The sequence below is a fragment of the Eschrichtius robustus genome, chromosome 19 (assembly GCF_028021215.1).
Source record: "Eschrichtius robustus isolate mEscRob2 chromosome 19, mEscRob2.pri, whole genome shotgun sequence".
NCBI classification, from domain to species: domain Eukaryota; kingdom Metazoa; phylum Chordata; class Mammalia; order Artiodactyla; family Eschrichtiidae; genus Eschrichtius; species Eschrichtius robustus.
This window is the reverse complement of record NC_090842.1, coordinates 57716827-57742240: the sequence shown is the minus strand read 5'-3', so window position 1 is coordinate 57742240 and position 25414 is coordinate 57716827. Positions and strand designations below refer to the sequence as shown.

General features: G+C 48.9%; 1 protein-coding gene across 6 annotated transcripts in view; it reads right to left on the bottom strand.

Annotated features, from left to right (window-relative positions):
• Window positions 1-699: 699 nt before the first annotated feature.
• HNRNPUL1 (heterogeneous nuclear ribonucleoprotein U like 1) overlaps window positions 700-25414 on the bottom strand; it is a 35358-nt gene continuing 10643 nt past the window's right edge. For all 6 annotated transcript variants that reach the window (XM_068529460.1, XM_068529457.1, XM_068529458.1 and 3 more), the window contains exons 5-15: window positions 24549-24688; window positions 22423-22522; window positions 20533-20645; window positions 15620-15886; window positions 14373-14495; window positions 14147-14275; window positions 6460-6628; window positions 5545-5826; window positions 4119-4408; window positions 2516-2710; window positions 700-1925 (exon numbers count right to left, since the gene is read on the bottom strand). In XM_068529460.1, the coding sequence (XP_068385561.1) occupies window positions 1809-1925; window positions 2516-2710; window positions 4119-4408; window positions 5545-5826; window positions 6460-6628; window positions 14147-14275; window positions 14373-14495; window positions 15620-15886; window positions 20533-20645; window positions 22423-22522; window positions 24549-24688 (1925 nt within the window). In that variant the 3' untranslated portion in view covers window positions 700-1808. The remainder of the gene's footprint in view (window positions 1926-2515; window positions 2711-4118; window positions 4409-5544; window positions 5827-6459; window positions 6629-14146; window positions 14276-14372; window positions 14496-15619; window positions 15887-20532; window positions 20646-22422; window positions 22523-24548; window positions 24689-25414) is intronic.

Genomic DNA, 25414 nt, shown 5'->3' with positions numbered 1-25414 from the left:
AATCAGAAAGTCTTTTATCCCAGCTCATTCCTATCTTTGAAAAATTTCCCTTCTTCATGAGGCCCTCACCTCAACCCCACCCCCACCCCAAGCTCTCACAGCTGACCTTGGCGCTGTCACCATTCCATGACAGGTCCGTGTTACCTCTGGACGGAGAGCCCCATGAGGGCAGGGTCCAGGACTGCCTTGGTCATGCTGTGTCCTCCTCAGCACTGTCCAGAGTGAGTGTGGGTAAGGAACAGAGCAAGTACCTAACACTACTGGCTGGATAAAGAAGCTCCTGGAATCCCCACTAGCCTGGATCCAGGAGCACGGTCAAGAACCATCCTAAGTCCAGCACACAGGCCAGGCCTAATGTGGATGGGCGGTCACACCAAGGGATGACCCCAACAGTCCAGCCCTAGTCTCCAACCATCACCCTACCTTGCTTGCTCTCTGCCTAGGGACTTGTTCCATCCTTTTCTACTCACAAATTCCGGGAGGGATTTGGGACTGTGGGTGGACTGGAAAGGGCAGAGACCAGAGAACCACGTTAAAAATGAACTAGTGGATTTTAAACTGAGGACCCCAGGTTTAAGGGGGCATCCCCAGCACCAAAAATGGGGACAGGCACACAAATCCCACAATCAGTGTTTAATGAGTAAATAATGTCCCCTTGAAAAGGCCCCCACCCCAATTAAAGGCCAACTGCAGTAACACTTCAGGGTTGAAACCTTGCTTCCTTCCTGCTAGGAGGTGCCATGTCATTTATTGAAACAAAACAAAAACAAAACAAAACAGGGCAAACACATTTCTTAATAAGTGCAGTTTGTTAAAGTCCTGTTAAAACATATGGGTCAAGGGGAAGTAAAAATAATCAGAGGATCACTGTAGGAAAAACCTTTAGGTCTGGCACCTGGGAGACCTTTGGAGAGGAGGCAGTGGGAGAAAATCCATGTTCTGAAAGGAAGGAGCCCCCCAACTCCCTTCTTCCCTCTCACCCGATTAATCCCACCAGAAACTACCAAGACACCCGGAATAAAAGGTTTCAAGTTCAATAGTCACACTCTCTCCAAATACAAAAGGCAGGTACAATTCAACGCAACACAGAAGCTTGTGTGCAAAGTTACGGGAAACTGAGACATTGTATAAAAAGTTAGGTTAAAGATGATTCTGTGGTTTTGTTTTGTGTGTGTTTTGTTTTGAGGGTGTGGCTCTTCCTCGGTCACCTGAACTCAGCAAAGAAATGGTTATCCTGATGAAGTGTCAACAGCCGACCCACAGTAAAAAGGGACAAATTCTAAAAATTAAAAAAAAAAAGCATAATTACCAAAAAAAAATGTCGCTTCTTCCTCCTTCTGCATTTTGCTTTTTTAAACTTGTGTGTGTTTTTAAGTTTTTGATTTTTTTTTTTAAATCCTGAAAAGCAGACAGTCAAACAGCTCCTGGAAGAATTTACAACCAACTGCATGAGAATCTGGGAAGCTGAGGGGCTGGAGCAGGGCTGGGACCGGAGGACAGGAAGGGGCCCTCCCCACAGCCCTGTAGCCTCACTGTATGACCAAGGGAGGGGGGTCTTTAGTCAAAAAGGAGGAAGGGAGGAAGAGGAAGAGGAGGGGGGTGGGGGGACAAACAAAATAAATGGTCATTGTTGCCTGTTTGAATCCGGAGGAAAATGCCCGGCCCTGTGTGGGGGAAGAGCCCCTTGGAGGGGAGGCAGCCCTGGGAGGACCCGTCCCCCAGCACCACGTGACCCGGTGGGGGTGGACAAGGGGGGCCAAGGTGGGCGCTGGTGGAGGAAGCCGGCAGGGGCCTCCAGGACACACTGGCTACTGTGTGCTTGTGCCCCCCTGTGTGTTCCCGGAGTAGCTCCCGTAGTCGTAGTTCCCGTAGTACGGCGGCCACTGGCCCTGGTTCTGATAGTACTGGTTCCACTGCTGGGCATACTGGGGAGAGAGAAACCAAGAGCACCAACCAGGTTGTCGTTCATCCAGACCCACATCTGGCTTCTCCCCTGACGCCACCCTCACCCATGGTGGAGATGGGTACGGTGATGACAGTCAACACATAGGTCTGACAGAGAAATCAAGGTACCTTGGGAGGATAAGTGAATGACCTGATGTCACATGGGTGGGCAGTTAAGAGACTGAAGCCCAGGTCTCCTGGCTTGCCAACCTAATGCCCTTTCAGGTATAGCTAGATACCATGTTCAAAATACTCAAAAACAGGCATGGGGCCTAGCATCAACCAATCAGAATGGACACTGGCCATGGTGCTGAAGCAGGGTTTGAGGCCCCCTGCTAAGCACTCTGCTTGCTGCACTGGGGAGAGGAACTAGGATGGCAGTTACTTAGCAGCCAGTGTAGAAGCGTTCAACAAACGGCATGGCTATACTGTACTAGATGCACACCAGCCCGAGGCCAGAGGGCTGCCCATCTTTTCAGGGATAAGCAGGGACACGGGTCTGGGAATGCACATCCCTGTGGGGCCCCTAGAAGTCTCCCCATTCTCCCCCCCCCCCGCTTCTGGCACTCACCTGTTGGTACTGGTTATAGCTGGGCTGAGGGTAGGTCTGCGCGGTGGGGGGCGGCGGAGGGGTGTAAGGGGCTGGGTTGTAGCCGCCGTAGCTGCCATAGTTGTAGGCAGGCGGTGGCGGAGGTGGAGGTGGTGGAGCTGTGTAGCCCTGGCTGTAACCTCCCTGGTTGTAGGGAGGTGGCTGGCTGTAACTCGGCTGGAAAGTGGAGGGAAAAAAACAGGTCTCTGTGAAATAGCCAGCTCAGCTGGGATGGAGGAAGGGCCTTTGTAAGCAGTGGGTCCACAAAGGAACTTCCCTGGTGGAGGCTGTTTCAGGGCTGAGAAGGAGGTGGGTCAGCTCTGTGACATGGCAGGACAGGGTAGGATCAAGAGCTACATTCTGGACTCTAATCCCAGCTCTGAGACCCTGGGGGAGCAAGGCACACAGCATCTCTTGAAATCCCAGGGTTTTTATTTTTTTCTGTAAAATGAGAATTACAACGGAGCCACCCCTTTGGATTGCCTTGTGTATTCACTAAGCTTACGTGCACCATCCACTGGGCACAATAAATGGTGGTATTTGTTACAGGAAGACCTGCTAAGAAAAACAGTAGTGGCAATTTCCTAAGTGCTTCCCACATCCAGGCTGGATCCTTAACTCCTCTAATCCCCCCATCAACTCTCTGAGGCAGGCTCCATTGGCTTCGTTTTACAGAGAAGGAAGCTGAGGCTCAGGGAGGTGAAATCACTAGGCCCAAGCCACACAGGTAAAGTGGCAGAGCTGTGACTTGCCCCCAGGTCCGCCTAGTTCCAGAGCCTTACCTGCAAAGCTATGATGTCATCTTCCCCTCACAACAAACCTTGGAAGTGAGTTCTACTACTAACTCTAGTCCTTTATGAGGAAAACGAGGTCCCAAGAGGTGAAGCTGTTTGTCCAAGGTCACAAAACCAGAACGCTGTGGGGCTGGGGTTTGAATTTGTGTCTGCCCAACTCCTGTTCTAGGAAATATTCTGGTTAGACCAGGACTAGAACCGTTCATCTGTGTCTCCTGGCAGCTGCCTCCAGGCCTGGAGTGTGGAAGGTGCACAGCAAATGGGGACTGCTCTGGTTAAGGGGCCTGTGCGTACCAGAGCTGAGCACTGGCTCTCTGAGAACTCAAACCGAGCCTGGAGCTGCTCCGCAGTGAAGCTCTCAGGGCAGAGGTCAAGTCCTCATCAACCTCAGAGTCTGTCCCTACATCCCGAAGACAAGGGGATCAGCCCCTTCAAGCCTAGGTTGAAGGGGTAACTCCAATTGAGTGCTTTCTTGGGGATTCAGCGAGGCCAGTGACACAGCCAAGAGAACGCAGCCAAGAGAAATGTACTTGCTTGTGGGACCAACACATACAGCCCGCCCTCAGAGGGACAACAGAACAGGTAGGTCCCCGATTTACTCTGGGTCTGGAAGGCATCTGGGAATATCTAGGGTCTGTCTAAGCCAAAAGCACTGGCAGGGAAGGGAGAAAGGGCAGGGCTGGAGGTAAGAGTGAAGACCTGTGGCTGGAGCACATGTTGGTGATCTCCCTGGACCCACCTCCTCTCACCTGTTCACACACACATGCACGCACGCACGCTTATCCTCTCACCTGTGGAGGGCTGTAGCTGCTGACAGGAGGGGTGCTGGTATTGGCGCTCGAGCCAGGGATGTTGCTGCTCTTCGTGTAGCTGCCGGCCCCCGGGGGGTTCCGAGCAGGGCTGTAGCTGGGTGGCGGTGGAGGCTGCTGAGGCGGCGGCTGTGGGGGCGGTGGCTGCTGTGGCGGCGGCTGTTGCTGGGGAGCCCGGTTGTAGCTGCCTCGGGTGTTGGAGTTGTTGTTATCCCGGCTGTTGTTACCCCAGCGGTTCTGGTTGTAGCCACCACCTCCACTGCGGTTGAAACCTGCATTGGAGAAGCAGGTGAGAGGCCCCGCTGTTCTCAGTTTGGGACCCTGAGGAGCCGGGCTGTCTTGGGGACTGCTGTAGCTCCAGTGTGACCAGGCACAGAGCAGGAGCCCGGTCCCAGTGGACGAGTAAAGCACCCCCTCCCGCCTTCCCCAGAGCCCTGGGAGCACTCCCCCATGCCGCCCTGGTAACACGCAGTTGTCACGGCCTGCTGACAGGTTTGTCTTGCCCATTGGACTGAGCCTGGGACCAGGGCTGTCTTAATTTCTACTGTGTCCCCAACATCTAAGCACTGGGGACAGTCCTTTTCAGGCTTGGCCAAATGGGCTGGCCTCTTCTGAGCCTTTGTGCAGTTTTCGTGAGCCCAGAACCCTTCCCCCAGCCAATTCCTACTGGCTCCTGGACCTCAGCTTAGACATCAGCACTTCAGGAGGCCTTTCCTGAGCCCTGCTCCCCTGCAGGCTGGATCAGGTATCATTGGAGCTCAAAGTACCCCCGGGCTGTGCCATTCAGCCCAGAATCCTTCTGCACCGTCACTACAGGGTGATATGGTGCCTGGGTCAAGGCTCTGTCCCCAAAACCACCCAGCACAAGACTGAAACAGAGTAGGGCATGCTTATTAAATCATGATCACACACTTCAGAGATAGCATAACTTAGTAAGAACCTGGGCTCTGGATCCATCATCACTTGATCCCAACTATGGATTCAGCTGGGTGAATCCTGGGCAAATTAACCTCTCCAAGCCTGTTTCTCCATGTGTTTTAGAAGCAAAACCAGTCCTGATATTTGCCCTGTGCCAGGTCCTGAGGTGGGATCCAGGACTGGCAGTAAACTCGGTCTGGCCCCTCTTCTCAAGGAGCTCATGGTCAGATGAGGGGTGGGAAAGATTCATAAAAATAATAGCGATGCAACATACAAATGGGCAAGGGCTTCAGGAGCAATGTCCAGGGGGGAGCATGACAGTGGGAGAGTTTCCCTGAGGCCCCAGACTCTGATTTATCTTAGTTCTCTACCAGAGTTCAGCCCACAGCGGTGACAGGGAAGCGTCATCTGCGGACTGAGGACGCAGTCACAGAACGCAACCCTGAACCAGGAACCAAAGGCAGGGACAGCTCAGTGTGCGATGCCTCACCTCCTCGGTAGCCGCCTCCTCCGCTGCCTCCTCCGCGATTCTGGAAGCCTCCTCGGTTGCCCCCGGGGGGACCTCGGTTGTCATAGCGCTGGAAACCGCCGCCACCCCCACGGCCCCGGAAGCCGCCACCGCCTCGGTTGTCAAAGCGCTTTTCAGGGGGTGGCCCAGCCTTGCGGCCTTCCTCATTGTATTGCCTCACCAGCTTGTCTGCTTCCTCTCGCTGCAGCTCAATGAACAGCACCTCGTCCAGGAAGTCCCCAACATCTGGCAACGTGAAGTTGGCTAGGAGGAAGGGAGGGCCCCAGAGGGAACAAGAAGAGGTGGTCAGCACCTTCTGAGGTCTGGTCTCCTTCACCCCCAGGACACTGGCCTGCCAGAAGGGAGGAGCAGGAGGGGACTGCAGTATGAGCGACAGAGGAGAGACAGGGTCCCAAGCTCGGCCTCCCTGACAACAGTAAGGGGCTAACAAAGACCCTCTCCTCCCTTTCCTGAAGAGGTGGCTAAGCCCCACCAAACCGATGGTTTATATATAACCCAGGGAGTGAGCCTGGCAGGTGGAATCATCATCCTTATTTTTACACAGAAGCAAACTGAGGCTTGCTCAGCCAGCCCGCCCAGTGGGTGCCAGAGGCAGACGACCAACCGTGCAGGTCTCTCAGCACCTGTTCCCACACATCCTCTCCCTCATCCTGCCCCAGCCCCATCTAGTCTGAAAACCCTGCCCCAGGAGGGATACAGGCAGCTTTTCCATTCACAGCTGTACCAGACAGAGAAGGGACAAAGCAGAAGCACAGAAAGAAAGAACAAGATAAAAAAAAGAATAATCAAGGAGCTGGGAAGGGAAAAACCGTGCGAGACCCTTTTTCTCTTAAGGACCCTGCTGCGATGTTCCTCTGGGAACTGCTCATCTCCTACCTTTCATTTCTAAGACCGCGTGATCTGGGACATCCTTCCCTTCTTCGTCGGTTCGCTTTATTGTTCGGTCTTTTAGGTCCTCATCAGTGGGACAAATTACAATAGCTTTGCGCTGGAAGCCTTCAAATGGTCTCATTTTTCGTCTCTGGGCTGACCCATAAACATTTGTCTAGGGGTAGGTAACAGAAGAGGCAAGAGATGGTCATTACAAGTTGGTTTTTTCCTCTGTGGGGTATTATGTAGGCCAGGGACTGAGAAAGGGATACTAGTTCTCCTAAGCAGAGAAACTCAGGAAACTGCTCCTCTTCACTTTTAAGATTCTTGAGACTACCCTCAGAAAATGAACTGACTTGGGAAGTGGCTGCTGACAGTGACAGGACAAGGGATTCCTAAAGTTTGGGCTTTGCTTTTTTAATCCTATTTGTTCGTGGTATTGTGCATTACAGCCCCCTCGGCCCCCATTCTAAAAGTAACACATGCTCACAGTAAAAAAAATTCAGAGTACAAGCTGTAAAGTTCAGAGTAAGAATCCTTTCATCCACCTACTGCCACTCCTACTTCCCAGAGATGACCTGTATTGAATTTCTTATGTATTTCTAGAAATATCTGTGTGATTTTTAACACTAATGGAATCAAACAACACACACTCTTCTGAAGCCTTTTTTTCACTTAATGTTTCTCTGTCATTTTTCTGTGCTGGTGTTCTCCTTTTTTTCCTTTTGGGCCGCACCACGCAGCTTGCGGGATCTTAGTTCCAACCAGGGATTGAACCTGTGCCCTCGGCAGTGGAAGTGCGGAGTCTTAACCACTGGACTGCCAGGGAATTCCGTGGTATTCTCCTTTAATAATATTTATAGAATGGATGCCATAATTAACCAGCCCCTTTGACAGTTGTATAGACCGTTTTCATCAACACTGTGGTTCTTTTATTCCCTTAGTCCTGCTCTGAAACACCAGACTCACCCACAAGCTTCTAACCAGGGAGCTTGACAAGGCAATAACCCGTGCTTTTAGCAAGTGCAGTTTTGCTACTAACTTCCTCTTCCCTTCTTCTAGGTGATGGTTAGGTGCTTCCTGGGCTGGTGCTGGCATAGAGCAGTGCTCTACGACACATCTGATTGAGAGCCGTAGTAAAACAGCTTCCGTTCATTGAATACCTCCCACATGCTGGGCCCTTTGGGACTGGTGCCCAGATCCGTAAAACCCCAGTGCTCCACGGACTCAGCCTGTGTACCTGAATCGCTCGGACGCTACTGAAAAAGAGAGTGGCTCAAACCCCACCAGAGTATTCCCCAACCCCAGTCTCTGGAGGTGGGACCCAGGCACCTGTATGGGTATCTTTTCCCATTCAGACGCTCAACAGAACTGGAGTAATAAGTAATGTTGCATTTAAACAACTTTTAGTAGCTCTGAAAGGTACTCAAGGGAGAAGCCACAGAGGGGAAGAGATGTGTAAAGGGGCATGCACAAACAGACAAAAAGTGTTGTATTTTGCAGCTGCAGCCTGGCGGGTGGAAAAGCCCAGCATCAAGGCCTAGTGTGGCCACTCACTCGCCGTGGCCAGTCCTGGTAGTTGCTTCACCTGTTAAAATGGAGGGGAAAAAAGCCTCCCTCCTGGGCCTGGTGAGGACTGAGCGGGAAAAGGACCACAAAGCAACTGACCAAGTGTGAGGAACTCCTGGAGTGGGGGCTACATTGTGGCCTTCAGGGCGGAAGCTGCCTGGACAGAGGCAGGTAGCGCAGGGGCGATGGCTCAGCACATCCTGGCTCTAAGATGACTTGGTCAAGTCAAACTGTGTGGCCCTGAGTGAGTGACTTCCACTCAGAGCCTCAGTCTGCATACCTACTAAGTCTCAAGCCCTGAAAGGGGAAAACAATAGGAAGTTCATATGGTCACTATTAAGACTGAAGGAGCTCATGTGAGTAAAAGCCCTTGGTTAGCCCAGGGTCTGGCTCACAGCCAACACTCAACAAATGGAGGTCACGGTTGATATGATGTGGCGTCACTGGGTGGGGTGCACTGGATCTTCTTACTGTAAGGTTGAGTTGAAGCAACTCAGACCAAGGGAACGTCAAGCTATAGTGACTTCCCATCAGAAAGGCAGGGACGGTGAGACAGGGTGGAAAGAACACAGGCTCTGGGAACAGGCTCGAGGTTGAAATCGCAGCTGTGCCCTCTACTATTTGTGAGGCTGTAGACAAGTCACCTAATTAGTCTGAGTCTCAAATTTCTACATCTGAAAGACAGAGATCCTATCACCCTCCTGGTTCTGGTGAGGATTTACAGATGTGAAAATGGCAGGGAAAGAAGTCTGCAAATATGACCAACAGGACTGACACTGTCCTAGGAGAGGCTTCCCAATGGAAAGGACCAAGGAAAGTTAAGTTTGAGGAAAGGATGAGGCACAAGACAGCCTATTCCAAAACACAAGGAACAGGAAGCTGGGTTATGGGTCAGCCAGAGGCCAGGGACGCCAGTGCACACCTGTTGGGAGGTGTGGGCTGTGGGTACACCTGTTTTCTAAACCAACCCAACCCTGTGGCCCTGACACACACAGCAGGCAAAGATGGTCTTCCCTGTTCCCCAGGGAAAGTGTCTCAACATTAACTGGGGGTGGGGGCCCGCAAAGTGGGTATGTGTGGTGGGCATACACATGTTATCTGTGCCTTGAACACTGGCCCAAGGAGAGGGCTTGAGCCACAAATGGTTGAAAAGCACACAAGTTACAAAGGAAAAGTCAAGTCCTTCTCCTCACTGCTCTTCCTAGACTCCATTCCTAAAAGCAAATCAGGTGGCATCTGGTCACAGGAAGATAGAATTTGCTTTCCTCTAGCTAAATAATGAGGTTTTCTCCTGGCACAAAACCCAGAATAGGCGGGTGCCAGGGGTGACTGTGGCCCCAGCCACTCTGTGGACAATCCATTCCACTGTTTGCTTGCCCATAAGAAGTGATCCTATTTTGATTCCTTTGAACCCCAAGGACATGGATAAACACCTCTTGGTGGTCTTCTATGGATGAGACCTACCCCGTCAATGTCCTGATGAGGGGACAGAGAAGAGAAGCATCACTGCCAAGAGGGCTAGTCCCTGCAGCTTCACAACGGGAGGAATGGGGGCAGAGCAGACAGCACTCATCAACAGCTGGCCTCTGTCCTGGGAAGTGGCTAGACTCTGAGGAATGGCTCCTCAGACATTCTGGAACTGAGGTGCTGAGAACCCTCTTGGTGACAATTTTCAAGACCGCGCCTCCCTCCCCTCCCTCCTCGGCTTGAGGAAGGAAAGAAGAGCATCTAGGCCAGCCAGCAGAAATGCAAATGCTTGGCTTCCCTGGAGGAAAGGGAGTTAGCTGTCGGTGCTGTTGCCACAGCAAACACAGTGAGGTCAGAGCCCCTGGGCTGGCCCGGCGCTGCTGTGGTCACTGGGGGCTGCTGGGGGCCGCTGCTAAGAGACCAGCACAACAGCAGGTCGGCTCTTCCGGCTGTGCAGGCGCCCTCCGCCTAGCTCCTGCTTCTCCCAGTCCCACGCTGCTTGAAGATGCGGACCCTGAGGAGGTCTGGGGCCGCCTGTGTTCCCTGGGCCCAGGCTACTTCCATTCCCCCGTGATGTGGGCCAAAGGACAGGGGCTGGGTTTCTCAGAGCAGCCGTGGGGGTAGTTTTGGTGTGTGACAGTCTGGGGGAGTAGGGAGGAAACACAGCAGGCCGCTCACAGCCTGAGGTCTCTAAGAGCCCCTCTGTCCCCTGTCAACTCTTGTCCCCCACCCACAACTCAACAAGGTCAGGCTGGCAGCAGGAGAAACAGGGTTGGATCCCAGGGGAGCAAACTTAAAGCTGGTGACGCAAGAGTTCACTCTAGGCTCAGCGTGAGGTGAACCCAGTAGAACGAACCACTTGTGAGGGAAGAGACTTCGCCAGAGTGTCAACAATGGAATGGGCTGAGGCTCTGGGGGTGGGGAGGAGAGAGGAAAGAAACATCCTCTTCTCCAACGCCTGCCAACAAGAGGCAGTTTACTTTGGGTCTCCACTGTAGCCCCGGATTTCTGTTTCAGGCAAAGGCGTGGCTCTTGCTAAAAGGGATGCAAAGCAGGACTACAACCCTTTGTTCTGAGGGCGAGGCAAGGTCGCATGTTGTCATATCCAGCCCTGCCTCTGAGCACTGCCTGGCCTAGCTCTGGGCTGTTAGACTCCTAAGAGAACTCCTAGGCTGCAGACCTCAACCCTGGGGGTGGTTTGGGCCCTCACATATGGCCCTGCAGGGGCCTTCTCAGAAGCCTCCAGGAAGGCAAGTTTGCTGCCTCACAGAGGCCAGCTCCTACTCTGCACCTTGGTAGGCAAGGGACAGGCCAGGCAGCGTTTCATTCCAGAGGATTTCCACTGGCAACAGAGCCACGTGAAGCAACGTGGCCTACCTCTTCTTTCTTTTCTTTTTCTCCTCGGCTGTTCCACTGCTCTAACACCCACATGATCTGAAGAGGGTACTCAGGTCACCATGGAACGTAGGTAAAAGCCCCAACTACACGGTTCACTTGGCCTAGCTTGGCTTCTGTAGCTACGTTCTCCTCCCCTCTCAAGGAGGGGCATTTCTGAGGTCAAACTACCAACAGGAGACCCAGAAGAGCCGAATGTGAGGAGGTCTGACCACTCAGGAAAAACCAGAGAAGAAAAAAGATGGTGCTGGGCTGAGACGCAGGGGCCGCAGGGACTTTGCCTGTAGTACCAGTTTCTGCTCTGGGAACCCCGTGTAACTCAGGAGACAGCTGAGCATCAACTTACCCTCGCTGCCAAGGCTGCTGGGGTAGGAAATGCCAGGGTCTGGCCTGGGGCCTGCTCTGTATCTCCTACACACACGCTCACCCACCCAGGGTTTTCTGGAACACGCTTTTTGGGGTTTAAGCCAAAACAGGTCGAACCACTGGCTTCAGACCGCTTCCCAGGCTTCAGCAGTCTCTAGTTTCGGGCCCCAAGTCAATCCTCCAATCTGTGGCTAACCAGAGAGCCCTGCTCCCCCACCTTCCGAGTTTAGGTTCTTTGGCCTCGCTGTTGGCCTAGAACACTTGCCCTGACCTGCATGTTCCTCCACGAGGAGGCCAGCAGCCCTGAAGACCGCAGGTGCACCTGGAACAGCCCTGGACCCTGTCCCTGAACAAGGCAGCGTAAGCTGAGAGGGCCAATGACAAGTCTTCACTGGGCTCAACTGTGCCTGGCTGAGGGGCTGGGGCCCTGACCTCTAGAGAAAGCCCACTTTGAAACGCTGGACAGAGATGTTAAGACAATTATAACCCCTAGGATTATAAACTTTCTCCACGGGCCACATATTTGAAATGGGTTTCACAGCTGATTTAACTAGTAAACTGAGAAAAAGACAGGCAGGGAAGACTTGCTGGGGTATCCAAAAAAGGAATTCTCAAGGTATTAAAACACCACTGCTCTCTCTTTCAGGACAGAATCCCACTGGGGCCAAGCTGGACCAGAACTCCAAAATGCCCTGACAAGAAAAACGGGGCACAGGGAGGCCAGGGTTAACAAACAAACGAACAAACAAAGTCTTCAACGGCGGAGAAGGCTGGCTGTATGCGTTACGGACGGGGCTGAGCTGGGGCAGCAGCCCTGAGTAGCTCTTGGACTACCCTGTGCCCAACCGTCCCCTTCCCCCATAAATATATTCTAAACTTTAGCCCAGTTAGTAGTTTTTTAATCAAACTTTACTATTATGGGATCATGTCCTGTCTTCTTCACAAATGTGAGTCTTCAGGGTTCAATCCCATGGTTGCGGCATTGGTCACTGGATAAAAGTAGTACACCTTTTCATGTCTACTTTCCAGAAAAGCAGAACCCAGAGTAAATCTCACATCTCCACCATCACAGAAGAATGCCAATTGTATTGCATAGCCTTGGCCAACTGAGCATAACTGTCTCATCAGCAAACCAGATTTCTACTCTCAGTACCTAACTGCTTGGCAAGATCATTTAATTTGTCTGTCATAAGGAACTATCACCAGCCAGCAGCCATTTTTTGTCTTTAAGAATAAGTTCTTACTATGTACTCCTTTCAAAGGTTGGATATCGAGGCATCAATTTTTCAACTCTAAACACTAGATTACCAGTATATTATAAAAGGATATAATGCAGGAGCAGCCAGATGGAACAGACGCAAAGGGCAAGCTATGCGGGAAGGGGCACAGAACTTCCATGCTCCCTGAAGGTGCCACCCTCCCCAAATCTCCACTTGTTCACCAACCCAGAAGCTCCTGCTTAATCGTTTGTTTTGTGTAAGATGCTCACTCCTATGCAAAAGCACCTTGATCCCCTGGAGTTTCCAACCACTTTTCTTTCTTCCTTTTTTTTTTTTTTTAAAAAAAAGGTTGGAAGTTGGCTTTAATTTAATTTACTTATTTATTTTTGGCCTCTCCATGCGGCTTGTGGGATCCTAGTTCCCTGACCAGGGATCGAACCTGGGCCCCCTGCAGTGGGAGCGTGGAGTCCTAACCACTGGACCGCCAGGGAAGTCCCTCCAACCACCTTTCTGATCAGTCAACCACTAAAGCCAGCTCCACCCTCATCAGAAGCCCTCTGAACTCATGGTAACCAAGTACCCAGGACCACACATATGGAAGGCACTCCAGTTAAGGGTGCCAGGCTGGGGGTGCTACTTAGTTTACATTATTTGCACACTTACAGGTTTTTAAGAAAACATAAATACAAGGCTGAGGGGGAACAGAGGCTTGTTTGTACATCCTCAAATACAAAATCTGCTACTTGAGAAAGCCCTCAGGACAAACGTCAAGGAGGTCTCATAGGTGGTAAACATGAAGCACTCATTACTCTGAGACAGGGATCTTTAACCATGTTTGGGTCACTCATACTTTTGAGAATGCCGAAAGCCATGGACGATCTTCCTATCCCAACTCGAAACTTTTTAGTTAAAAAAAGAACATATCTGGGACTTCCCTGGTGGTCCAGTGGTTAAAACTCCACGCTTCCAATGCAGGGGGCATGGGATCCCTGGTCAGGGAACTAAGATCCCACACGCCATGCAGTGAGGCCAAAAAACAAAACAAACAAACATATCTGCATCTTCATACAAAATTCTGTGTTTAATTTCAAAAGTTCCCAAATTGCCTAATGTTAAGAACCTTGCTCTTCATTGAAATGCAGGTAAAAAATACGTGACATAGAGGTACCTGACAGTCATAAAACATGCTAAGGGAAGCTGGGACACACCTATTCTGTAGGTTAACAACCACCTCCAGCTACTATGTGCCAGTCCCCATGTTAGGTGTGTGGGCACCATTTTGAGCTGTGTTTTACAGACCAGGAGACTCAGAGCATAAAGTCAGCTGCCCACAGGCACGCAGCTAGGAGGCGGCAGAGCTGGGATTCAAGCCCAGGTCTGTCTGGCTCAGAAATCCATGCTTTTCCACTTCACAAAATTTGCTCTCACAAAATGTTCTTTTGTGCTGCTTGGGGCCTGAGCTAGGCCTGGATTGCTGCTCCAGACCCCTGCTTGCAGACCAGACTCAGAAAGCTGTGTTAAAGAGTCTGGGACTGTGCCATCATGTGTGGCTGACCTCTAACCAGTACTGCAGTCCAAGAGCATTATGGGGAAAAAAATACAAGGACCAGAGAGGAATTCCCAGGCACCCAATGGCCCCCTCCCTCTCCTGGGGCGTGACAGTCACCAGTAAGTACCTGATCTAGGATATAGTTGCGTTTCTTCCGGGCAGCGATCTGGATGAGGCGGTTGAGGCACTGGGTGGCCTGCTGGATCAGGACGTCCCAGCGGCCGGCGTAGTTCCTCTGACGGCGTAGGCCCATCACCTGTGGGCAGGGGGTGGTGAGGGGTGGGTGCTCCTGTTTGCTGAGCAGTATTCAGGGAGTGGGAGGTGGATAAGGAGAGACCAGGGGCTATCCTTACCCGCATCTTATCCATGATGGCATTGGTACCCAGGATGTTGTACTTCTTGGAGGGGTTGGAGGCTGCATGTTTGATGGCCCATGTGGTCTTACCAGCGGCAGGCAGGCCCACCATCATCAGAATCTATAACAACAGGCCCAGGAGGGACACTGTGAACCAGGAACAGTGTGTGGCATGGCAGCCTGGCATCACCCTGACTTGACGGTGACCGTGAGGGTGACTCCAAACCTCATGGCCACCTCTGGGAAATGGAAGCAATAAGAGCGTCTACCTCATAGTACTGTTGTTGGGATTCAAAGAGATGAGGGTTGTCAGACTCTCAGCAGAGGGCCTGCTCTTATGAGTATTTACATTTGTTTAGGCAGGATTCAGGGGCCTCTGAAAGGGAAAGGCCCACGGAATAGGCACAAGGAGTGGTACAACCTTCCTGGAGTCTCAGATGGGGACAGACTGTATGCATAAGGACGAGAATCATTTCTAATCAGTACGTTTACAATTTGGCAAACACTGGATGTAACCAAAATGCCCAAAAAGAGGAAAACGGTGAGGCTAATAACAATGAGTTTCAAAAGACGTGTTCATATGGTGGGACAAAGCTCACAAAATAACATTAAGTGAAAGGGCAGGATATCAAAATGCTTATACCATAAGATCTCAACTGTAAGTGTGTGTGTATAAATGGCACCTAGCACAGCAAAAGGCATAGGATAAGCTCCAAAACTTTCAAAGGAAACTTATTTGTGGATGGTGGAATTAAAGGAAACTTTAATTTTCTTTATATTTCTTAATTTTCTAGAATAAACACAAAATCACATATATCAGAAAGAAACATTATTTGAGGACAAAGACCACCAGTACAGCTTCTGCAGCCAAATCAGCTCTAAGTCCAGTTGCCATTTTTGTCCTCGGAGAGCCCTGGATGGGAGCGTGGAGCTGCACAACCTCCTCCAAGAACTCGCTCACCAGGAAGTGCCTTCACACCCTCTTCCGCTGGGAGGAAAGACTCCTTTTCCAAGATTCTGACCACACCCGAGGAGCAGTGTGGCAACTTCCTTTTGGAATCTTTCTGACATTTAGGTGTCTTACTTCGGCCCCTCCCTCTTTGGACTAAGCCGCACACCCACAGCCCTCACCTCACTCTCACAGCAGCGTTCACCACACTCAGCTGCTGAATGTCTCCCCTCTGTCTTGGCAGCAACATGGCTCTGGAGAGGCGGCCACCAATTCAGGCTTCCGGGCCCACTCACCTCACACTCTGCCTTGCTCTTTGGTCCGACAGTGCCCCGGATTCGCTCACTCAGGGGAAGGTGCTGGATGAAGGTGAAGCCTGGCAGGACAGAACAGTAGGGCTCTGCCCTCTGCCCGAAGTTGAACTCCACTGCACAATTCTTCACCAGGACATGAGGGTAGAGGGCCTGACCCCCTAAGGCTTCCTTCTGGATTCGGAAGGCAATGCCCATCCACTTCCCATTTTTGGTGAAGGAAAGTTCCACGTCATTTCCACATTCAAAGTCCTAGGAAAAAAAGCCAGAGAAAGATAACTGCCAATGTTCTGCTTAAGGCACTGGGAGGCACAAGTCAGAGCAGATGCAGGGAATGAAAACAAAGCTGGCATCCCAGATTCAAGTGCGTCCCTCCTCAATGTACAGATGCATCGGGAAGCACCAGGGAACAGCTCAGACAACATGCAGCCCAAAGCCCTCCTTGCCCAAGACCCAAAAAGCTGGTGGATGTGAAGTGTGTAATTTTAGGAAGCTCCAAGTATTTGAGTCTTGTGCCTAGCCTGAGATGGAGAGGAAGGCAAAAGCGGTCCTGTCCATTCTCATCCCCAGCAAGATAACAGATGGAAAGAAAGCCACAGCAGGGCCTTTTAAGTCAGGCCCAGCTCTACACGTGCATTCATTTATATGCTCTTCTTGATGCTTATGTCTACAGTGATCCGGGCCTGACACAGCTCAGAGCCTAGTGGGGAATTAGACAAGGACACCATCCTAATTCAGTAAGAGCACCTACACAGGAGCAAGATTCTCTGAGGAGGAAGTCAAGTCCTGAACAATAAACGGGAATGAGCCAAGTCTGGGGTGAGAGGAGAGAGTCCAAGAGAAGTGTTGTTTGTGCACAAATCTGGCAGTGAGAGAACGTAGGGTCAGACTGGCTGAAGCATACAGGATTGGGGGTTGGGGGTTGGGGAGTAATTTCAGGTACAGCTGGAGAGCCAGGAAGGGACCATATTCATTAATTCAACAATTTATTGAGTCCTTACTGATCAGCTTAGTGGTTAAGATCCTGTTTTGGAAGGCAGGCTGCTTCAGCTCTACCATTTACTCCATCTTCAGTTTCCTTATCAAAAAAGAAGGGCCAGGGACTTCCCTAGTGGTCCAGTGGCTAAGACTCCAAGCTCCCAAAGCAGGGGGCCTGGGTTCGATCCCTGGTCAGGGAACTAGATCCCGCACACCGCAACTAAGAGCCCTCACGCGGCAACGAAGATCCCATGTGCCACAACTAAGACCCGGCACAGCCAAATAAATAAATAAATATTTTTTAAAAAATTATTAAAAAAAAAAAGAGGGGCCATGATAAGATTCTACACTGCATAGAGTTGTTCTGAGGATTTAACAGGTGAACGTGCTTACTACAGAGTGAGTGCATAATGAATGCGTGCTCTCATTCCAAGATGCCAGGCACTGCTCTGGGCTAAAGTGGTGGGGAGGAGACATGGTCCCTGCTCTCAGCGAGGGAGGGGCTCTCTGTTACCTCAGAAGTTTGGATTCGTGCTGACAGCAGCAGAGCAGAGCCCCTGACTTGTTTCAAATAGGGGAATGGCCTGGTCAGAACTGTGTTTCAGAAAGATCACTTTGGCTGCAGGGTAAAGGTTAACAATTACGGGAGACTCAAAACTTGGGATCATACAGGAGATGGAAGCAAAGGTCGGGTTCCTGATAGAAAAGTACAAGATGTGGTATTCCCTCCCTTTTGCATGCAGAGACCACCTTGGGACTTGCCCTTTGAGAAGCTGTGGAAGCCCCTTCCCCCAAGGGGCCTCCTCACCACCCTCCTCAGTGCTCACAGGGCACAGTTCTACACAGTCCTTTATATCTGTAAGTGTCCGTAAGCGCCCACACAGGTCGAGACCACGCAGGGCAGACACACAAACATCTGTTGGACTAAATCCTGCCTCGATCCTCACAGCACGGTCCCTGCCATGTCTTCTCACCTGAGCAAGAGTGGCCCAGGTCACCTTTGCTCTACTGCGGAAATGAACATCGTGGGGGTTAGCCTTCCTTACGTCCACCAGCTTCACTATAGGAACTTACCATGTTGTACACAAACCAGCACCCGCAACTGACAAACCCACCACCGACAGCGCCAACTGTCAAAGAGGCAAGGGTAGCTGTGTCACTTCTGCAAAACCATTCCTGAGTGCCACACCAGGGCCTAAGGACCCAAAGTCCTTAAGCCTGGCATTATTCAAAGTGTGCCACTTTTGTAGCCTTACCTTTCACATCTCCTAGTGTCGTCCCTGAGGTTCCAAGTATTTTACTCCTTATGGTTTGCTTAAGTGAGTTATACTGTTCTCTCTACCTGGAAGGCCGTTTTGTCCTTTCTGTTTTGTGAATGTTGAGAACTCAAGTTCTGACACAAACGTCCTCCCCACCAGTTCCTTCAGGTCACTGATTTTTCACACCCCTTCTAACCCTTCACTCTGAGTCTTTTAAAGTGATGGCATTCTTTAAACAAAGGAAACTGAACATAGAATCTTAAAAGTAGAAGTAAAAATGAACAGGCTGAAGCAAGAGTCAGGCCTAAAGTTCCAAACTACCACACACTCACAGAACCTCACGCTCAGATGGGACAGAGTCTGGGGAACCCAGTCACATGCTGATCAAACATTAAATTGCTACAACCTCCCTGGAGTACAGTCTTGATGGTAGCTATCAAAAATTAAAAATACACCTTTGACTCAGAAGTTATACTTTCAGAGGTAAATGTTACAACCATATTCCCACAAGAATGCAAAGATGTGCAAATTGCTCATGCCAGCACTGCTAAATGTGCTCCAAAGGGAAAGTGGGCGAGACTAAATCACACAGGATATCCATGTATGGGAACACGAAAAGCCCTCCAAGATACTCGGGTAAGTGGGAAAAAGATAAGCTGTCACTGCAGCACTGACTTCCAGCAAATAATTTCCAGGTCCACCAGGGGGAACTGACACCTGCATCAGAATACTAGGCAGCTACTAAGTAAAAAGGTGAGAAACTAATCAAATGTCCGTTAATAGTTAATGTCCGTTAATATAAATATGGTAGATCAACACAATGACTACAGACTATATAAAAGAACGAAGAAGTCCTGTGTAGCGATATATTAAAAAAAATAACTCTAAGATATATAGTTAAACAAAAAAAGATACAAAATAACATGTATAATATGCTACCTTTTGTGTAAAAGAAGAAAAATAACAATCATCTTTCTTGTATTTTGATAAAGAAATCCTGAGTACCAGTGGGCTTACGTGTAGGGGAGGGCATATGTGAACCATGGGTGGAGGGGGAAGGTCTGAAGAAGACTTTATACTGCATACCTTTCTGTATTTCTGGATATTTGTGGATACCACAGGAATTTATTAACTATTCAACAATGGTTTAAATTGAGCTAGATCTATACTATCTGTGCATACAGGGAAAGATAGCTGAGATTTACTGTTAAATGGAAAAAAATGCAAGGTCTGGAACAATGTGCAGAATATAAACATGGTTAATTTTTGTTTAAGAAAACATGCTTTTTATTAAAAAGATAATGAGGTTGTGAAAGACAAAGGAAGACTGAGAAACTGTTTCAGGCTAAAAAGACATGACAATAGAATGCAATTCGTGATCCTGAACTAGAAACCAAATTGCTCTAAAGGATGTTGTTGGGACAGCTGACAAAATTTAAATGTGGACTATGGAGTGGGTAATAGCACTAAATCAATGTTAAATTTGATAACTGTACTGTGGTTAAGATAATAGCTCTATTCTTAAGAAATGCATGCTAAAGTATTAAGGACTAAAGACACAATGTAGGCAACCTACTCTCAAACAGGTCAGATAAAAATCATATATACACATGTACATATATTTGGGAAAAATGGTAAAGCAAATGTCAGAATCTGGACAGGGCTCTATGAGAATTCCATGGCTTTTCCTTAAGTTTGAAATTATTTCAAAGAGGGGAAAAAAAAGAAAGAAAGAAAAAAAAAGAGTACCTGTGCACAAATATGAGGACGGAGAGGGAACAAAACCAAGAAGAAGCATCCACCTGGGTAGCCACTCCTCCCTGGGGCTTCATGGCACATTTTACAAACATTTAACTTCTAGTGATAATAGTGTTAAGTAGTATTTACTGAGCATTTATTATGTGCCAGACGTTGTTGTAAGTGCTTCTAATGGGTTAACTTAATGACTCCACATGAAATTCTAGGGTAGATGCAAAGATTCTCATCGAGAGGAAACTGAAATACAGGGAGGGTAGTCCAGGGCTGTGAATGGAAGAGCAGGGACTGGGTCTGGGTCTAGGGATTCTGGCCCCAGAGGCAACAGCCACACTCCACAGCACTGTGAGTGCTGGTCACTGCTCTTGGGGACTGAACTTCAGCAGCAGTTCAGGCACCCTCTATCTTGTTCTGCTTTGCATCCATCCCCACCGTCCTCAAAGGCAACGCACTATTGGAAGCCTGGCTTAACCAATGTGAGGTGAAGGAAGGAAGAAGTTTTGGGATGAGATGATGTTAAAGTGGGACAAGAGCCAACATCACTGCCTTTGAGAACAGACAGGCTATTCTGTAGCAAAGGAAGATAAGAAATTCCTCAGTCTGTTTAGAAAATGTAACTCTGGTATCTAAGAAGGGAGGAAGGTTGTGCACACCTGACATCCCCAAACTTCTTCAGGGTGCCACCTGACGGCTTTGCACAAAAGACCTGAAGGGGTAGAATGGCAGAATTTCGCACAAAATGACTGCAAACATTCCAGTGCATCAAAGAGAGAGAAAGAGGTATGGCGAGAGTGGTTGGACACAGGGCAGACAATGGACAGAGGTATTCTGAAAAAGAAGTCTGCAGGTTGACCTGACAGGACCAACATTCGGTTCTGCCAACTCCCACAGGCTGCCAGCACTCACCGCAAAGCAGCCAATCACATCATTCTCTGCAAACTTGTCTCCGTAGTTTTCAAACCGGCTACTGGTGGACTTCTTCCCAGTGCCTCCATAGCCATAGGAGAAAGGCTCTTCGCCTGATGGAAGAAACAGGCAAAGGCAGGTTAAACCTGCGATGGTCACAACAGCCTTTATGGCTGTCATGTAGTTTTAAATAAAAAAATCATTTTCTTTACTAGTTTTACTAATCAGATGCTTTTGGCAGGGAAGGTAAGAAAGGTTCCGTTGAAAGGAAGCCCCTCGTTATGCAGAACTTCTGAGGGCTTGATGGCTTTAGATGTTAAGTCTGGGAGTAGGAGCTGAACTGAACTGCTTTGCACAGAAAGGGAGAATTTGGAAAAAAAAAAAAAGGGAGGAGGGAAGAGAGGAGCTGGGATGGAGGAAGGTTGTATACTGTGATGCATCCCTTCGCTGTGACATTCAATATTCAGTTAAGTCTCCTAATGGCGTCAACTTTTGGTCAGAAATCAGTAAAAGGGTTTTGCTTCTGCAGACCATGAGGTCTAACCCCTAGGAAAGGTACTGGATTGCCTTAGGCTACAGAACTGGGTGCCGATGCAATATGACTTGAGACCCCAAGGGCCCTGGCTGACATCTGGGTTATAGAGAGATCCTAGGCCAGGAACCCAAGGAGCATCCTGCCAGTAAAGCAGGAGCCAACAGCATGAATTCCAGGCCCAGTTCTAGTATGAATCAGCTGTGTAACCTTGGACATCTGCTCCACTGTTCTGGGCTTTGTATCTTTATCTGTATCAACTACTTTCCACTTATTCCTCAAAACTGAAAGAAAGATAAAAGGAGATGACACATGAATCTTAAATAAAAACTGCTAATACGTATCAAAATGAAAAGTGCTCACTGTTTTTAACCTAGCATTTCTACTTTTAAAGATCAGACTAATTACACACAAGGACAGCTCAAGTGTTTAACAGCAAAAATTTGCAATCAACTTAAATGACCTACAAAACATTGATAAATAAGTGATACAACTGTAAAGTGAAAAATTATGCAGTGGTCAAAAAAGCTATATTTATTTACAAAAATACACCCATGGATATTAAGTGGGAAAAAGCAATCAGGTTACAATAGTCCGTATAATGTGCCCCATCTGAGAAACACAAAGGACAAAGGAACTGTCTGGAAGACTACAGATGAAAATGTTAACATTGGTCGTTATCGCACAGGTTTAGAAGGATTTTCATTTTTCTCCTCTGTAATGGCCTGAATTTTCACAAGGAGCACACAGCATTTTCACTTTTTTCTTTACACGTTATTTTCATAATCAGAATGTTTTTATGACCAAGGAGGAAGGTCTCAGCACTGGTCACTGAAATCAGTCACTTGGGGTCAGAAGGTCACTGAGGCCTGGGGTTCTGTGAAAATTCAAAACCTCTCAAGGCAGCCCCTGCCTCTCTCCACCAGCCAGCCCTGGCCCCACTGGTCTCTGCTTTCTCTTTTACTCTGGGTTAAGCTCTGGACAGAAAATTCCAGATAGGATTTAATGGGACTTGAGGAACTTATTACTTTCAGCTTGGTTTGAGAACAGGAGACAACTGGTCTTTTTTTTTTTTTTTTTAAAGAAAGGGAACAGTTTTCTAAAGAGAACTTTGGACCCTCTTCTTAAAGATGCAGGATAAATTTTTGTAGAAAAGTTGTTATATCACTGTGGTCCTTCCAACTGAATCCTGTATGTCTGAAGATGGGCAGCAGCACAAGCCTAATCCTTGTTGTCTGTTCCATCCCAGGGTAGTTCTGTTCTGGGTCCAATGTGGGAAAGAGAAACTTAGGAAGCTTGAGAATCCAGGGACAGAGGCACCTGCTCTACTCTGGATTGTTTGGCTGACCTCCTCTTACCTAGCTGAGTGCTGCAGGAGTCCAGGGACCAACCAATACGGACAACGTGTGGGTCGGGCTCTGTAGATGGAAGGTGCTTCACAGAGATTTCCTCATTGATCTGGGAACAGAGAACGAGAGGGCTCAGAAGTGATTCTCTGGAGGCTGACGGGTTACGAGGCAATACAGGAGGGAAGTGCGCAGATGTTAAAGAAAAAACAAAACAAGAATGGCTTTTGTTGCTGGGGAAAAGGTATCCACACTGCTCTGAAGGGCCTGTTGTACTGAAACCAGGGCCTCTAAAGGGCTTAGGAGAGTTCAGGGCCACAGAGAAGGGAATTTCAGAAAGTTATTTTTTAGTTTTAACACTTGCTGCAGGGGAAACAGGGACTCCCATAACATTTGGTGTAGAAACATAAATTGGTACAACGTCTTTGGAGTGCAAGTTAGCAGTCTTTATTAACTACAAATGCACATGCTCTATAACCAAGCAATTCAACTTCCGTTTATCCTATAGATACATACACACAAAAATATTCAGTGAGGCAGTGTTTATGTTGAAAAGGAAGGAAGGGAGGGAGGGAGAAAGGAAGTAGAAACCACCTGTAAGGCACTGGTCACATTATGGCACATCCCTGACACAGAATATGATGCAGCGGTTAAAAAGAATGAGGCAGGGCTGATACACTGGGGTATGGAAAAATGTCCAAGATACAGTATTAAGTAAAAGCAGCAGAAAGAATAAAAGGTACCTTCTGGGGACTTCGCTGGTGGCGCAGTGGTTAAAAATCTGCCTGCCAATGCAGGGGACACAGGTTCGATCCCTGGTCCGGGAAGGTCTCACATGTCGTGGAGCAACTAAGCCCGTGCGCCACAACTACTGGGCCTGCGCTCTAGAGCCTGCGAGCTACAACTACTGAGCCCACGTGCCACAACTACTGAAGCCCACGTGCCTAGAGCCCCTGCTCTGCAACAAGGGAAGCCACCGCAATGAGAAGCCCACGCACCGCAACTAAGAGTAGCCCCTGCTCGCCGCAACTAGAGAAAGCCTGAGTGCAGCAATGAAGACCCAATGCAGCCAAAAATAAATAAAAACTAAAAAGAAAAAAAAAAGGTACCTTCTGACTTAACCTTTAATTAAATCAGAGGTTAGACTGTCTAATAACCAATATCTATCTGCATTAGATTGTGGCTTTCGGAAAGTTACCCTATGTCACTGACTTTTGCACACACATTTTTCACATTTTAACATCTCCAAAGTCAGGATATATCTTACAATTGATGTGTGAAAGCCCTCTGTCAGTATAATTGGGAGTGTTTCTCTACGAGTAGCACAAAACAATGTGCAACTTAGAATCAACGTCTTAGCCAAGCAAATACGATAACCCTTGGTCTTAGCTTCCACCTCTGAAAAATGGGGGACAACAGTACGTATTTCATGATGATACTGTGAGGATTAATGGAGATATCCATGAAAAGAACTTGGCACTGTATCTAGCACATGCAATGTGTTCTGTAAGTATCACCTATCATAAATAAGTTTGGATGTGCAAAGGATACACAAGAAATTGTTAACACATAAGGTATCTCTGGAGGGTAGGATGGGGATTGGGAGGAAGTGAGTATACCTCCGGTTTTTACCCTATACTCTTTTGTGCCTTCTGAACTTTATTAAACACGAGCACATATTATTTTCATAAACATAACCGGACGTGGAACTGTGGAGAGATGATGGTAAAGGATGACCTGATGGCAGAACCTTTCTTTTTCCTGCTCTTCCCTGGCCTCCCTTTAATTGGTGATGAGCAACTCTTTCTAGCTCACTGTTCTTCCAAACAACTCCTTTTCCCAGGTCTACAAATACGTCATCCCTAGAGTGGTTGGCTATACAATTCCTGGGTCAAACCCCATCAAGGAAAAATCTGTTTGATGAAGCAATGTATGGTCGGCCTGCTTTCCCCATATATTATTTAGCAATGACATAGTTCTGAGTTCATTTTACTTTTTTTTTCTTTTTGCTGGGACACAGTCCATGCTCAATCAAATCTCTTTTGCAATCATGGCTCTGACCAAGGTGGTTGGTGACAGGCTATTCCAAAGGATGGACCTATTTTCTGTCCCTATCCCGTCCGGTTGCTCCCACTCACCTTCATCTCAAAGCACACACGGCCCCTTCTGACCCCATAGCTGGCACGGGCTCCTGACCACAGGTATGCAAAACCTTCAATTGTAAGTGGGTAGCCACTACTCCGGTCTCGGGCCACCTTGAAGTGGAGGTCGCAGTTATCTGTGGAGGAAAAAGCCTGTATTTGGCTGATGTTTTAATGGTCCCGAGAGGGACAGGCACAGGCAGAGGTAAGTTCCCCAAGAGTGTTAACCAGGAGTACACAAACTGACACACTGTGGGGGCAGGTTCATGAGAAGCCAGCCGCATCCCCTAACCAGTCTCCCTTTTAGCACAAAGGCCCTGGACTACTGCAAACTGGCCTGCACAGGATGAAAGCAGCCACTCCACATAGGAACGAGGGTTCTTCACCTGGCTGAGGTCCCAGGATGGCTGTCAGGGGGGGTGCCCCTGGATATAATACACACATACTTCTAATGGGGATGTACACTTGCTAGGGGAGAGGGTCCATATTCTTACCAGTTTCAAGGGATTTTAGAATTTAAAAAGGTTAATCCCCACTGCCATACACTTCAACCATCTCCCATGCTAACTCTATTAGTGTGGAAGCCAGACTCCTGCTGCCAACAGCTGCACAAACATCTGACCCTGATCCACACCCACCACCCAGGACCACTGTCAGGTGCACCACAGACTCCCACCTCCTCGTGTGGGCCGAGGACTCTGCTGCTCGGACTCTCCCCCCTCAAGTCTTTTCTGACCATCTCGTCCAGCAGGCTCTCTCCTTTCTCTAAAGGCTGAGTGCCATGGTCTGTACAACTGGCATTTGATCAGATGCTGCTTCATGGACCACCGCCACCCAATACTTTAAAAAATGTTTAGCTCTAC